This window comes from Phaethon lepturus, unplaced genomic scaffold (assembly GCF_000687285.1).
Source record: "Phaethon lepturus isolate BGI_N335 unplaced genomic scaffold, ASM68728v1 scaffold11243, whole genome shotgun sequence".
NCBI classification, from domain to species: Eukaryota; Metazoa; Chordata; class Aves; order Phaethontiformes; family Phaethontidae; genus Phaethon; species Phaethon lepturus.
Window position 1 is genome coordinate 35,294 of NW_010526988.1, and position 15,199 is coordinate 50,492.

General features: G+C 40.4%; 1 protein-coding gene across 1 annotated transcript in view; it reads left to right on the forward strand.

Moving 5' to 3' along the window:
- The window catches only part of LOC104617825 (actin-binding LIM protein 2-like), a gene marked incomplete at both ends in the record, with an annotated part of 48,908 nt that extends 33,998 nt beyond the window's left edge, over window positions 1-14,910 (forward strand). The window contains one exon of the mRNA XM_010283246.1: window positions 14,823-14,910. Coding sequence (XP_010281548.1) covers window positions 14,823-14,910 — 88 coding nt within the window. The remainder of the gene's footprint in view (window positions 1-14,822) is intronic.
- Window positions 14,911-15,199: the final 289 nt, after the last annotated feature.

A 15,199-nucleotide genomic window follows, 5' to 3' on the forward strand; every position in this document is an offset into this window, starting at 1 on the left:
CAGATTTTTCACTATTTATAGCTGGCTCTCTCAAGCGGGAGAGGCAAAACAGAAGAAAACATTAAAAAAACTTCAAAAATGTCAGGATTGACCAGTGGAAGATGCTACATGTTTTCAGAGATGTCAGCCTTTGACACTGAATGAAAGGTAGTAAGAGGAGGTGAGCTTTGGAGGTGAAGCTAATTAACTTACATTTGATGTGATAAAGAAGAAAGAATACAGAGAGGAGAGTGTCGTAGTAAAAGCTACAGCAAATTTGGTTCGCGCTTACCCATACCAGGTTACAGAGAGTGATTAATACTAAGATGGGAGAAGAACAGAAGCTCCAATTTCTTTACTGACTCTTGGCATCACAATATTGTGTCTTTCTGCCCTGGTTCTTGCCTTGAAATGTCTGTGCAAAAATACTCCTTTTATTTGGTAATATTTTACCCACAGTATGGTTAAACAGTAGCATGTGATATGATGCGATTAAGAACAGGGTCTATACTGTCTCTGTGGATGATGAAAAGACAAAAATGTTAAAAAGAAGATTTGCATAATAACAGTGCTGAGTTGGATTTGGGGGACCTCTGGGGGTACATGTGTCTGTTTCTTCTAACTGCTTGGTGAGAGCCTACTGAACAGGGAGAGAGTTCCTTGTTTTTATTATAGATGGACAAATAACAAAATTGAGAAAAGTTAATTCTTTAAAGCTGTTGTAGGAATTTTACCATGACTGATGACCTCTGTCATTGTAGTTCTAGGTGATGCTTTCGGTTAGTGCATGTGTGCCCCTCTCCTCTCCCCTTGACCAATGTTGCTCTGATGGCAGTGCTGTAGCACTGATTCTCTTCTTATTTTGGTACTGCTGCAGGCTGGGAGCGACTTTGACTGAAGTTTGTGGCATTTAGCTGTGGAAAAAATACTGATTCCAGACTCTGAAACCTTTTTAAAAAAAGATGAGGAGAAAGGACTTTTGCAATATGTAAAAGCGCAGCACTATCAGATAGTGTAACTGTCAAATAAGAAAAATAGGATGGAGTTAGTGTGAAGCAGGCAATGGATTTGAACAGGTACAGTGATATTTAATGTCTGGAGACTTGTTAAAATAACCTGGAAACTTTATGGCGTATAACCTTCTTTCCATGAGATTGTGTAAAAGAATTTGTTGTTTTGTGTGCAACAAAACTAATGAAGCTTGAATATGGGTGAGTGTCCTATGTCCTAGCACTCTGCTGTCACAATAGGTCGTGTTGTCATGATGTCTCCCAAAATACCTGCTCCCATCCTCTCTGGTTTCCTGTGAAATATCTTGAGAGCTTTCTTTACGTTTCCACTGCCTATTTATACATGGTCAAGAGGTGACACACAGTGTAAGGCTCCTTCCATGGTGATCAGCCAGTGATTTCCATGAGTCTTTGGACCTTTGTAAGGGATCACTTGAAATGGCCCTTGAGTTTCAGTGTTGACCAAGGAGAACTGTCAGATGAGGAGGTAGCACAAACACCTCATTTCATTAGGAAGCTAGACTAAAGGTCATGACCTAAGCAAACAGATTTGAAAGAACTCAGAGGCTGTATCCATAGCTAGCACAGTTAAGTCATTTGTTGTTCATCTGCAGCAGAGGGACTTGTTCAAAAGGCGTGGAATTGGGGCTGATACTTCCATCTGTCTGGTATCAAACTCTATGTGTGTTTGGATGGTCAGGAGGACATAAAAAAAAAAAAAAAATAGCCGTGGCTGCTTTTTGTTGTGAGATGTATTTTTTGTGGAATTGTCTGGAATCCTGAAATGTTTTTCAAAACTTTAGTATTTCTTTTTACCATCTTGAATATAATCTGGAGATACACAGAAATAATAGGGCAAATTGCTATTAAACTGGGGGAAAATCTTGACAGCAATACTTATTAGGCAGAGGAGTAGTCTCCGAAGGGAGCTGCTGGAAGCTATCACTTAGATCCTATTAAAACAAGATTGGACAAGGCACTGGAAAATCTACGTTAGGAAACAGTCCTGCAATGACAAAGGGAGGGACTATATGACCTAATAGGATTTTTTCCATCTCTGATTTCTGTGATAATGTCAGGAGGACAGCTGCTTCCACAATTACTCTGTGCCCAGATTTTATAATATTGTCTCCCTTTCCAACATTTGTTCATTTTAAGTGTTTATTCAGCAGAGGAGGAAGGGAGAGTCAACTAGTGTGAGTTACTGATAACTTATAAAAATATGGCTGTTTTTGTAGGTTGCCAGCCAAATACAATGATGATTTAGTTACTTAAATTCTTCCTTCAGCTCATTTTCTGAGGGCCAGATTCATTCCATGTAGTAGATGGGCTTAAACACAGGATAACTCTGTTTATAATTCCTTTCTTGTTTCTTTCTTCCCCTTCAGTCCACCTTGGCTTGCCACCAGTCTCCCAGGGAACTTGTACTGGAAAAACTACAAAAGGGACTGAGAGCTAATTTACAGAGACCATAAATTCTTCTATTGCTTTTAAAGACAACAGTTTTGCTGTTATTTTTACAAAAAACCCTGCCCACCAGTGCTTTTATGATCAAGGTTTGCTTTACTCATGAAGCATACAGAACACTGTTTAATGCAACATTGGTCCTCTCCTGGAAATTGCTGTTTTATCCCTGACCATGTATGTTGATAAACCTACCATCTTAAATGGGGAGCAAGAGGTGGCTGGAGTTTCCTTCATAGTTTGACTTAAAATACAATGTGACTGAAAACTTTTAGGGAGAAAAAAGTTTTATTTTAGTGCTTATGCTATAGCTCTGTTCCCAATCCAGCAATAGCTAAAATCATGCAATAACACAGAAAATAAACACATCTTAAAATAACAAGCAGTTGATTTTTATAACCAGCCATTTCCCTTTTGTCATGTTACAATCTATTTCTCTGCATTTAGCACTAAAAATATTTTTCTCTCTTTTCCTATCATAAGCAGTTATTTATTAATTAAAATAGCAACTTGTGCTAATGAGCATGTCATAAAAATAGACAAGATAAGTGTAATTGCCTTTTTTCTAAAAATATACTATATTTCACATGATAATGCAGAGCCTGATACAAACTCCTTTCAATCAAGAAAACACTTTGTATTTGTTTCGTGATCTTTAATCAGTGTTCTAGCTATGTTTTGCTCGGAGGAGGTGGAGGAGGGTTGCCTGCCTCCCGGTCCTTCCCACATGACAAGCCGTGCAGAGGCTTGGAAAGCTGTTGAGGTGTGTGGAGGAGCTGTGGGACAGCCAGTGGCTCCTCCTGGTCCCCTCCTGGGTGTAAGGGTTTCCTTAACTTCTGATACTTAGAAACTCAATTCCAGCAAACTCTCTATTTGTAAGTGGTCGCTGTATAGTTATTAATTCTTCCGATACAGATTGATTTTTAGCTTTTTTGATCTTCTTCCCTTTAACTGATGAACTCTAAGGAGAATTTATGGAGAACAGTCTTAGTTCCTCCCAGCTTTTGTTTTGCAAAACTAAATGAGCCAAATTCTCCTCTGCTCATAAAGTCGGCTCTAGGCTCTTCTGGTGATGCTGGTGGACCTTCTCACCGTCTATTCCTACGTGGAGCCACCTTCTCTCAGCGTGGATGGACATTGTACTCCAACTGATGCCTCACCCGTACCTTGTACAATGATAGTAATCCCTTCCACTGTTTCTAAAGAAAGTACTTTTCCTGGTATATCTCTGTGTGGTTTGGAGTGTGGTTTTATTCCTGTGGCTTTGTTAACATTGACAGCCTGTAGCAAGTTATGACTTGGTGGGGGTTTTCTCTTCATCTGCTGTTTCAGCTAATGATGTTAGAGGAAGCCTGGGTTGTTAGAGGAAGCCTTCATATCCAAAGATAACCTGGGGATGTTTTGATGGCAAACGCGGTGTAGGCTATGAGAGGATCAGGTGTGATGGCTTGGATAGGCAACTGCAGCTCGGTGATGGCCAGGCTTAGTTGTGTCTTAGCAGACCTCCACAACCAACCGTGCTGGTAGCTGATGAATAAACTGGATCTTCACTGCTGCTAGCTGGTGTTTTGAATGTCATGTGAATAAAAGTTGACAGTGTAGCATGTTGGAAGTTATGCTTTAGGAAAGGTCTGTTGGGACTCGTAACCCAGCTGCTTCTGTAAGCACTGAGGGGTATTTTCAGCACTTGACTAGACCTCTGTCTACAACCATCCCATGATTTACAGCTACACGGCTGTGGCGTAAATGTGCCCTACAAGTGCTGGTGAAAACATCTGTATCACTTACTAATCCTAAAGTTGGGTCCAACTGCTGTATCCGACACCCTGACATGGCAGCATGGCACTCAGTATATGTGTCGGAAGAAAAGGTTAACATTTTTCTGGTTTATATGTAGCTGTAAAATGTCTAGAAAAGCATAATATATTTTTTTTGAAATCTTAATCATAACCGTATGTTACTTTAAAATAAGGGAACAAATGCAGTAGGCACTAGACAGGAATGAAAGTAGTAATGTCAATTATTTATATGCCAATTAAATGCCATTTATACCCTAGTGACTTATTAATTAAAACTTGAATCTTTTTTTTTTTTGTAGTTTGTTTTTTGCTTTGCTCTAGGGTTGAGCTGCTTTCGTTTGCAGCCACATCTACTTTGTAAATCAATTGCTTTTCCCTTTGCAAAAGTCTCAGTGTAGCAGAGACGAGACTAATTCTTTACAGCAGGGTGTACAAATTTCTGCCTGCAGCGTGGAAGAATGGTTCATTCTGAAATGCCTGTTACCCTGCTGTGTCGCTAACAACAAAACCTAGTGATGTGTGAAAGGTACTTCAGCAGCTTATAATGCAGGCATTAATACTGAAACGTGCAATAAAAGCAGCTCCGTCTATACGAAGGAAGGGTTTCCAGTAGCATAGGCAGCCTTGCGAAGGCTGTCAGAGCTGTCAGTACTTGGATCCTTCAGTTAGAAACTGTTCTCTACGCCAGTTTTCTCCCATCACAACAGAAGAAGGAAAACTGTTGGAAAAGAGACATCTAAATAAATCAGCATTAGCTCTTGCAAAAGGAAACCATCTAAGGTAGGAAACATTAACTAGCACTTTCAATGCATAGTGTTTGCAGAGACGCAAGGCGTTTTGCAGCCTGCGAACGGTCTCTGGTTTTGTGCCACTTGCATTCGTCTGAGGCTGCTGGTTTGCAAAGGCAGGTTAACTATCAGTGCATGGTATCTGAACTTGGCTGGGTAGGTGTTAAGTGACAGTTGACTTAGACTTTCTGCTTTAAAAAAGGCATTAAACATACTATCCAAGCATATAAATAGCAATGTGAGTGTTTTTTACTTTAGCTTTTAGCCTTTTCTGTAGCCCAGTTGTATTGTTTTATATCTTTCTCCCACCTTCATCTTTCCCTTTTTCAACCACCTCTTCTCTCCAGAAAGAGGTACAGAGCTACACCTACCCATATTTATTATCTGAACTGTTAAAAATTCACAATTGTTGACATGTCAGGAAAAAACAGTACATATTAAAAGGAACTATTTGCCTAGTTTTTACCCTGTAAATCAGTTTTTAGGTTTATTGAGGAAGAGCACTGAGTAGCATTTGGTGATAACTTAATCCTGTTACGTTTTTACAAAAGTAAGGGATTCTGCAAACTGTTTCTGAAACAGGTTTCTACTGTTTCTAACAGGAAAGAGAAGTTCAGGATTTGAGGGAAACTGGTTGATAAAGAAGAAAGAATGACTGTTGCAGGTTTTGTGGGTTTTTTCCAGTTGCTTGCTTGCTTTTCTGTTGAGGATTTCTCTTGTATATATGGGAAAAGTCCCCGGTATTGCGCATTTGTGCCTGCGTGGGTCCGTATGTGTTAAGAGTTCTAGTGCATGGTTTGACTCTTGAGCCTGGCAGCCAGGTAAATGGTGTCCACTGCCTCTTCCCATTATGCAAAAATGTAATAGCAGTTAACTATCTTAAACTCTCTTAATTGATGCTTAATTAAAGCATCAATTGATGCTTTTTTGAAGGTATCGAAACCACCTTGATACCTTCTGAGCCTCAGACACAAACAGCACGCCGTGTGCCAGTTACAGTGCCTTCCCAAGCGCTGTGTTGCTGTGGTGATGCAATGTTATCCAGTACTATTTGCTGTCAGTTGAATGATTTGACAATGTGAAACGTTGCACTTTTTGGATGTCGTCAGTTCCTCATCCCATTACTTTGCATAATTTCTTTCGTTTCTGGTGGTCTTCTGACCCATGCCTCGGGCACGCAGCGGTTGGCCAGGCCACGGCTCTGCCGTGCCCTGTACCTACCCGTGATCCAGGCAACAGCACAAGTGCCTCCCTCCCGCTCTCTCCCGTAACCATGACAGTGGTGCAGCAGTAAGTGCCCTTAGTGACAATCGGCTTTGTCGGTAAAGTATCTCCAGGATGCTCTGGCTCATGTGACAACGGTTCAGTGTCTCTGCTAATAGCAGGAAAACTGCCTATGTGACTCATTTCTCATACCTTTAAGATTTTTCATCCTGCCAACCTTCAGCATTTTTTGTGCTTCTTCAAATTTCTTCCCCACCCAGTAAGAACTTCTGAATGGTACCTTGAACTGGAAGTGTGTGGGTGAGTCTGGAAGTAGCAACTTCCTGCTTCCAGGAGGGACTATTACAGAATCACAGAATCATTAAGGTTGGAAAAGACCTTTAAGATCATCCAGTCCAACCATCAACCCAACACCACCATGCCCACTAAACCATGTCCTGAGTGCCACGTTCACACATTTTTTGAACACTTCCAGTGATGGTGACTCCGCCACCTCCCTGTTCCAATGTTTGACCACTCCCTCAGTAAAGAAATTTTTCCTAATATCTAGTCTAAAATTATTAATGTCAGTTCTGCTTATGACAGCAGCATTTCCAGTCCCAGCTAAATTTGGGGATCCAAAATATCAGTCCTTATAGAGCGAGAGACAGCTTCTGTCCTCAGATGTTTGCAGCCTGGATCACCATGACTGGCATGAAAAGAGCTGTGCAGGCTTAATCTGGTAAGTCATGTTGCCTCTCCAGGGCTGGTCAGTGTTGAAGCTGCGTTCTTCCCACCTCAAATGAGTGGGCTAAATCCACAGCTGCAGTGTCAAAAAGGAAGAGGAATATGTTTGCAAGTCATCCTTCTTCGCTCCCTCTCCCCTATCAAGGGATGGCAGAAGTGAGAGCCAGTTGCAGCTTCTCTTGGCCCATAAGTGGGTTTTAAGGAGTGGGAGAGGAAAGTGGAAAAGAAATAAAGGAGGTTGTTGAGCAAACGGAAGACAGAAGCCTCTTCCAGTCCCAGTGGGTGGCAAGAAATTTTGCAAAGCTGAGAAGAAAAAGACAAAAGGGGCAGATCACTCATTACATAACAAAAGCAACTGAGTGCAAAATCAGTGATTTTAGGCATGACAGACCATTTTGATTTACCATTTTGATCATGTACCAAATTCTGTAGAAAAAATGCACTGTTGGCCTTTTCCAGCTTTTGACTGACTGTGGCAGGGCTGAATTTGCTTCTGAGTCAGAACTTGTTTGCAGATGTCACAGAATAAAATTGCAGTTATAATAGTGCTTATTTTTAATTCTAGTCTTTCTTTTTCTTAATTATTCCCTTTAGAATTTTTTAATTATTTTTTTATTTTTCCTGCAAACATTAGAAACTTCTCCTTCTGAGGGTCTGATATATAGTAAGTTAATGTCATTCTGAAATAAATGTCCCCATTGGTACATTCGATCTGCACTTTATACCTGGAAGAATAAAGAGCGTGTGGGAGGCAGTAAAAATGACTCAAATGTGGGTGGGAAGTTTCAAGGCTCTGCAAAGTAGAGTGGAATGAGCCAGAACCAAGACAATATGAAATAACTGTACATGTGAAACAGCTAATATTGTAAAGTAATGCTGCAGGTGCATGTATCGAACATTTCACATGACTGTTTCTTGGCATCTTGTAGGATGATAAATCAGTCCAGTAAGGAGAAGATGAGGAGAAGGATTGATTCAAAACATTACACTACGTTTACACTGGTGTAAACCCCATTGAAAACAGTTCATTTGCCCTGGCACACTGCTGAAGTCACTCAGTGGTGAGTCAGGTCCACTGTGACTAAGTGAATTAGTAAGAATTTTCCTCCACATAATTCTCTCTTTGTCTTCTGGCTCTCACACTTCTCTCTCCTTGGCACTGTTGTATAACATAAGCAATGGATATTTTGCCAAATAACTCTGCTTTGATAATGTTGCCTGTCCCTTCATACCCAGTAAATGACATGACAGCTGTTTACTAACTTAACCAGTATTGTGTACAACCGATAGTGAGTAATCTTTCAAGTTCTTCGGTAGCATATGCAAAACTCTGTCTTTACTATAAATGTGAATGGAGATTTTATGTGGTTGCACTTAAAGGTCAAACATTGGAACAGGCTGCCCAGGGAGGTGGTGGAGTCATCATCACTGGAGGTGTTCAAAAAATGTGTAGACGTGGCACTTCAGGACATGGTTTAGTGGGCATGGTGGTGTTGGGTTGATGGTTGGACTTCCCGATCTTAAAGGTCTTTTCCAACCTTAATGATTCTGTGGTTCTATGATTCTGTGAAAGCTGGTAACTGAGCACAGTCTTCTACTCCAAGCAACAAACGTTATCTGATTTTCTGAGTGTCATCACTATTTTGAAAATACCCCATAGAATCCAGTTTATGGAGCAAGTATAGTCCACGTAACAAATATGCCACTATGTGGATGGAATGGCAGAGTTATGAGTGTGTGGCCATTGAACAAAACTTGATGGTGCCATGCTGTGTACGTTCTCCAGGGTACTCTTGAGATAGAGAGACCTGGGCCCTGGATTTTCCTCAGCCTTTAAGATTAAACCCACATCACCCAACCCCATCTTGAAGCGCTGGCCAAGAATGAAAGGGTTACGTTACCAGGTGGTAATAAGCAAGAACAACTCCTGATTTCAGCCTAGTAGGTGGAATAACTTGATAGGAAGATTTTCTGGGCCAGTTTTGTGCTGTTAGGTCAGAGAGTTTTTAAATCATAACTAATCTAGTTCTGGGAGCAGGGACTAATATCTTAGATCAGCCAAAGTCAGAGAACTGCATTTACTTACAGAAATTGTGAATTTGCCTCCATAAATTGGTGCGGTGACTGGTTGGGTTGTTTAAAGTTGAAATGCTGTGTCTTGTTCAAAAACTTTATTAAATTTCATTAAGATAAATATCTGGAGTTCCTTTTTATACCTGTATTTCATTATCAGTTTCCTGTACTTTTCCACCACCTGAAAGAACAGTTCATTCATATAATAGTTTAATACCCTAGTAAAAACAGTCTTTTGGGGAAGGAATGAGGACATATAAACAGGATGAATTAAGTATTGACTAAAGGAGTTCAGTGGTTCACCTTTTTTGATTTGCATACTCCAAAAAAATTTCCCAGTGAAGGTATGTACTCCTCGGTGTTGAACTTAAAATGATAGATAATGAACTTCCCTCACCCAGTGTTAAGATGTTTTTCTCCTCAGACCTACTCTTATGAATCCATGGACATAAGCTGAAAGCGGTAGGGGATTCATTTATCAAAGAGCTATGTCTTGATTTTACGTTCTGTTTCAGTATAATGTACATCAAGCACATCTTGATTTATTTTGATGTCTTATATTCCATTATAAGTGCTTGGAGATGCGTATGGGATATCTAGGTTCTGGTGGGCAGTCTGCTAAGCCTGAGAGCAGTGTGCTCTTGCAGCATTGAAGGCCACCAGCATAGAGGGCATTTTCAACAGGAACATAACCAGTAGATTGAAGATAACCCCTTTTATTGAGTATTTGCAAGACCACACATAGGATACCATGACCTTGCAAATCTAGCTTCATGCCTCCCATACCCGAAAATGCTGATTAATATAAGCTAGTTCAATGGAGGGCCACAATGGTAGTTGAGAGGCTGGAGCACATCTGTGAGGAGATGCTCGGGGAGCTCAACTTGTCCCTGGAGAAGGGATGGCTTCAGGGGGACCTGCAGCATTGCAATACCTACAAGGACGCCTTCAAGGGTGTGGAGACAAGCTCTTTACTGAGATATGTGGTGGGACAGCAGGAGGCAACTATCATAAATTTAAAGAGGTGAAGTTCTGACTGGATGAAATGGAAGAAAAAAAAAATCACTGTAAGGATAACTAAGCACTGGAGCAATCTGCCCAGAGGTTGTGCAGTCTCCATCTTTGGAGGTTTTCAATATCTGACTGGACAAATACCTGAGCAGGCTGGCCTGGATTGAGCATCAACCTTGCTTGAGCAGGAGGTTGGATTAGATAACCTCCTGAGGTCTTTTCCAACCTGAATTATTCTATTATTCTGTGGTGCGCTTGCACACTTCCTGACTTTAAACTGAATTATATTCCTACTATTAGCTGTGTTACAAAGTGCACCTGAAGAAATCTCAGTGCCCTTTAATGAATGAATGTCAATGCCCATGTCAATGAAAATTATTCAGTCAGTGGAGACAAAGTATAGAAAAGAGAATAATTTATTATCTAACTGAAGTTTTTAACTTCTGCCCATCACTACAGTACCTAAGTATTTTTCCTCTTCCCATCCCCAACAAATAGTAACTCACTTCCACTTAAATAGATAACAGCAGTCAAGTCGTATGTCTTTTGTAAGAGCTTTAGTCCTTCTTTTCAGGGTGAGAAGCTGCCTGATGGAAAGTCTTATTGATAGTCATTAGTTTTGTGCTTTATTCTGTTTCCCTTTGCTTGAACAGGTGATTGTCTGGTGATGACCCAGCTCTCCAATAAATTTGTTCCATGTGAAAAGCTTTTAACTAAGAATGCTTTATACCAGTCTTCTGTTGGCTTTGTTTCTGGGTCATGCAACTGAACCATGCCTTGGCATACCAGCAGGCTCAGTGTTTTGTAGGCTGACTTCGATTATCTTTGTTCAGGGTAGGATACAGTTAGGACTTCATTTGCAGTTTTTAGAGTGTAAGGATGGCAGGATTTGGACTGCCCGGACTCAACAGAGTGGTTATAATGTATACTAAAAATGGAAAATATTCTTTGATATGATTGAATTTTGCAACAGTCTAACCTTTCCTCACTTAAACAAATTCTTTACTCCCAGCAGTAAAAGATGTCCATTACCACTGTGCATTTTGATAATGAGATAGATTTTTAAAATTTATTTTATTTCAGGAAAACATTTCCTGAAACTTTTCATTCTCAGGAAATGAACCAAATAGTTAGGAGTTTATTTAACACATTAAATGATTTTGTCTGCTTGCTTTCTTTCCTCTACATTGGAGACGTATGGATTTGATGGGTGGACTGTTCAGTGGATGAGGATTTGGTTGGATGGTTGCATCCAGAGAGTAGTGGTCAACAGCTCAAAGTCCAATTAGAGATTGGTGACAAGTGGTGTCCCTCAGGGGTCTGTACTGGGACCAATACTGTTTAATATTCTCATCAGTGACATAAATAGCGGGATTGAGTCCACCCTCAGCAAGTTTGCAGATGACACCAAGCTGAGTGGTGTGATTGACACGCCTGAGGAATGGGATGCCATCAAGAGGGACCTGGACAAGCTTGAGGAATGGGCCCATGTGAACTTCATGAGGTTCAACAAGGCCAAGTGCAGGGTCCTGCACCTGGGTCAGGACAACCCCCAGTATCAGTGCAGGCTGGGGGATTAAGGGATGAAGAGAGCAGCCCTGCTGAGAAGGACGTGGGGGACTGGTGGATGAAAAGCTGGACATGAGCTTTACCATTCAAAGCTGGAGATTTACCATTCAAAGTGGTCCCTCATACCTAAAGGGAATGAAGTAATTCATAATACTTTGTCTCAGAGTGTTAAGGGCTGTTTTGACTCCACTTTTAAATTACGTACCAAGACTTTGACTCCATGATTGTGGAAAGCTGGTGTAGTCATTTGAAGAGAAATTAAACTGTTGGTAGCATACTTTGTTCCTAAGGACATGCTTTGCTATTCAGTTTGAGGAAATCCCAGCTGAGAATTAATCTTTAAACTGACCTTCATGATAATACTATCTTCACATCTGGATGCCTGGGCACAAAGACCTGGTGCAGTCTTGAAGCAGATGTAGAATGTTGAGAAGGTTTCTTACAATCTACCACTTGAACTGTAAGAGTCTCTCAGAGATGAATGTCGCTTCTTCTGTGCTATGTGTGCGTTGATATTTTATTAAACACTGACAACAATCTGTCAAACCAAGCTTTCAAACTGTGCAAAGAAGAAGTAACCATATGGTTAGGAATTTGTTTGCTGGATTAAACTCCCTCACATCAGTATAACAAAGAAAAGAAAAAATAATGAGGCCATCATTACAACTAAATTGAAAACATAAAACAGTTGCTACCTTAAGCTTGTAAAATTTCTGGGTTCTGCTGGAACGTATTGTTGTTCATCTATGAGATGAAGCCTCTGAAATAGACTGAAGAGAGAGGAGAAAAGGGCACTGATGAAAGCCTCTTTGGCATGTACTCAAGTCAGGTTATAGTTTGCATTCAGACCCAACACACCCAGGTCTGAATAAAATTTATGGTATCTAATCAGGCTAACTGTATAAACATATCAGGGAATATTATTAGTTAATTCCTGCATCAAGTCCCTAGCCTCAGATTCAGCTATCACTTCTCCGTTAGAGAGATGTGATGAAGAGTCTGCCATGTCTTGTCTTCTGTGCTTTGGTTAGGAGAGGGACAACATACAAAATTTTAAAAGGGGGAACAAAGACTGTCAGCACTTGGGGTTATATGAAGAGTTTGAGTATGTCCCATTTTAATTCAGATGTAATTATGCTGGTGTGAGCATCAACAAAAGGATCGCTACACCTTTTCCCCCTGATTTTATGCTGTAATTGTGTCTAAGTTATAAAAAGAGGTCTCTTTGTGCCATTGTACAGCTAGTTGATATTACTTACTCTACAGAGTGAATTAAAATGATGTATTTGGCCACGTTGTTAAATTTAGGGAAATAGATTTCATTCTGTGATGCACTCAGGTTATCTGGGAATGTGTTCTGACAGTTTATTTTAGCAAAGGAGTAATTGAATTCCCCTAGAGAGTGTTAGCCTGGGAATTGTATCAGCTGTGCTAAATCAATTGAATTATTGAGGATATGCATTGCATTAGCAATGTTTGTGCAGTACAAATCTTCCAAGGGAAATTATATTTCTTTTCAGCTTGGTATTCCAAATTTAAATTTATCTCATGATAGTTAAATAACCTTCTCTGCTTAAACACCTGCACTTGGTCAAGCAACTTTAAACCTGAGGTTTACACCTGGTACTGATATTTTAAGGTGTTGACAGAGTTAGTAGTGACCATCTGCCATGTCTAAAGTTGCAGAAATCACCCAGCAGCCTGCACAAATGACACCATAAAAAGAAGAGTGAACTGGAACAAAGCTATTTTCAAAAAGACAACTCTAATGTGATGCATTGCTCTTCCTTATTGCTGATTTAAAATACAGCAACAGGTTTTCAGCAGTGAACCAAGTTAATGCTGATGAAGTAAAACCAGAGATTCTTTAACCTAAATTTATCACAGTCCTGTAGAGTGTGGGGTCAAAGAGGAGGAAGGAGATGCTAAGATTTGGCTTTCAGTTCTGCAGGGGTTTTGAACAGTGAGGAGTGCTGGGAGCGTGTGCAAGAGCCAGCTTTGGGCTGTTGAACTCTGTTTTGTGAGTGTCATCTGAAAGATGGGGTAGGGGTGCCGTTTGGAGGGGCTGGCCCCCATCATTCACTTAGAAGAGCGTAACTCCTTGGATGCTATTTTTATTGCTGGATCAAGCCAACATTGCTTTGTGGTGCTGCTGTCCTTGCCTGTGGGAACCAGAGCGAACAAACTTGCCCACAGTTGGCCATTGAATTGAATTTTGGCCAAGCTAGCAAAATTGAGTCCTGCATAAATCCTGTGATCCAAGAATCTTGGCTTTCTTTTCTGATAGTCATTTGAGGTTAACTTCAGCCTTGTCTGTGTTACGCATCGATGTTCTGACATAGACAAGCCCTTGCTCCTTTTAGCAGGTAGATGTCTCCTCTTGAAAAACACACTGAGGTCAGTGGTGAAACAGTTTAAATTAATGGGGTTATAAGGTAATTGGAAATTTAAATTTATGAAAATTGATGAGTTACTAAGCTGCTCTGAGCAAATTTAGCGCTCAGTCCTGTTCTTATTCCAGCCAATGAATATGGTGGTATTAAATTATGAGGATTAATCTCAGAACAATTGGCAAAGCTTCTGGCTTATCTACATGAGGGATTTAGTGCACAGTACCCAAAAGTGGCAGCTCTGAACTTACAGTCCTATAGGCACGCCACACACATTCCTCATGGAAACCCTTTAGTACCTGTTACCTGCAAGCTACTTTCAAAGCAGATACAAATATTCCTTGAACAAGATGGTTCTTGCTGTGCATTAAGAGTATATGTTCAGTGGGATCATGAAGAACATACAGTGAATTGCAAATGCATGCTCAAGGTTCTGACTTCTGAACTTCCTTCTGCAGGTAAGTCCTAAGCTACCTCGCACTTGGTGCACAGTATGGTTGTCTACAGGGAAAATGTCTTTGCTACATAGGATTGTTTCCATTCTGTAAATTCAGAGACTTAACTATTGCACGTTAACTTTTTCTGTGTAGGCAAGACCATAATTACATTTTAAATCATGAATTGTCTATAATCAGAAATAAGCATTGTGGTTGTAGGAGATTGTTGAGCTAATTGACATTAACTAATTTATTCTAATTAGTCATATTCTAGAGGATGAAAGAAAAGCTCATAGTGAAGCTGCTGAATTGATCAGTATGCTTAGTCATCTGTACCTTTTTTCCCAAACAGGCAGGAGAAAAACATTATCACCCAACGTGCGCACGATGTGTCAGGTGCAGTCAGATGTTTGCAGAAGGAGAAGAAATGTATCTTCAAGGTAAAAACAAAAAAACAAACAAACAAAACCACAAAACCACACCAGTTACTCTTGGCAGCACAGCCCTCCTGCCCATACCTGCTAGCATGGCTGAGCCGTTTTGCACGTGTTTTCACTTCATAACTACCAAAGAAAGTGAAGAATGCAATGTGCAGGCTAAAGAAAAGCAAAAACAAACCCTTGTTGCTTTTTACTCACTATTACTTCTGTCTCAGTTCAAATCCAATGGCAAGTGTGAATCACAGAAAGGATGAGTGGTAGCAGTTACTTCCTGCAGATGGAAGTACTT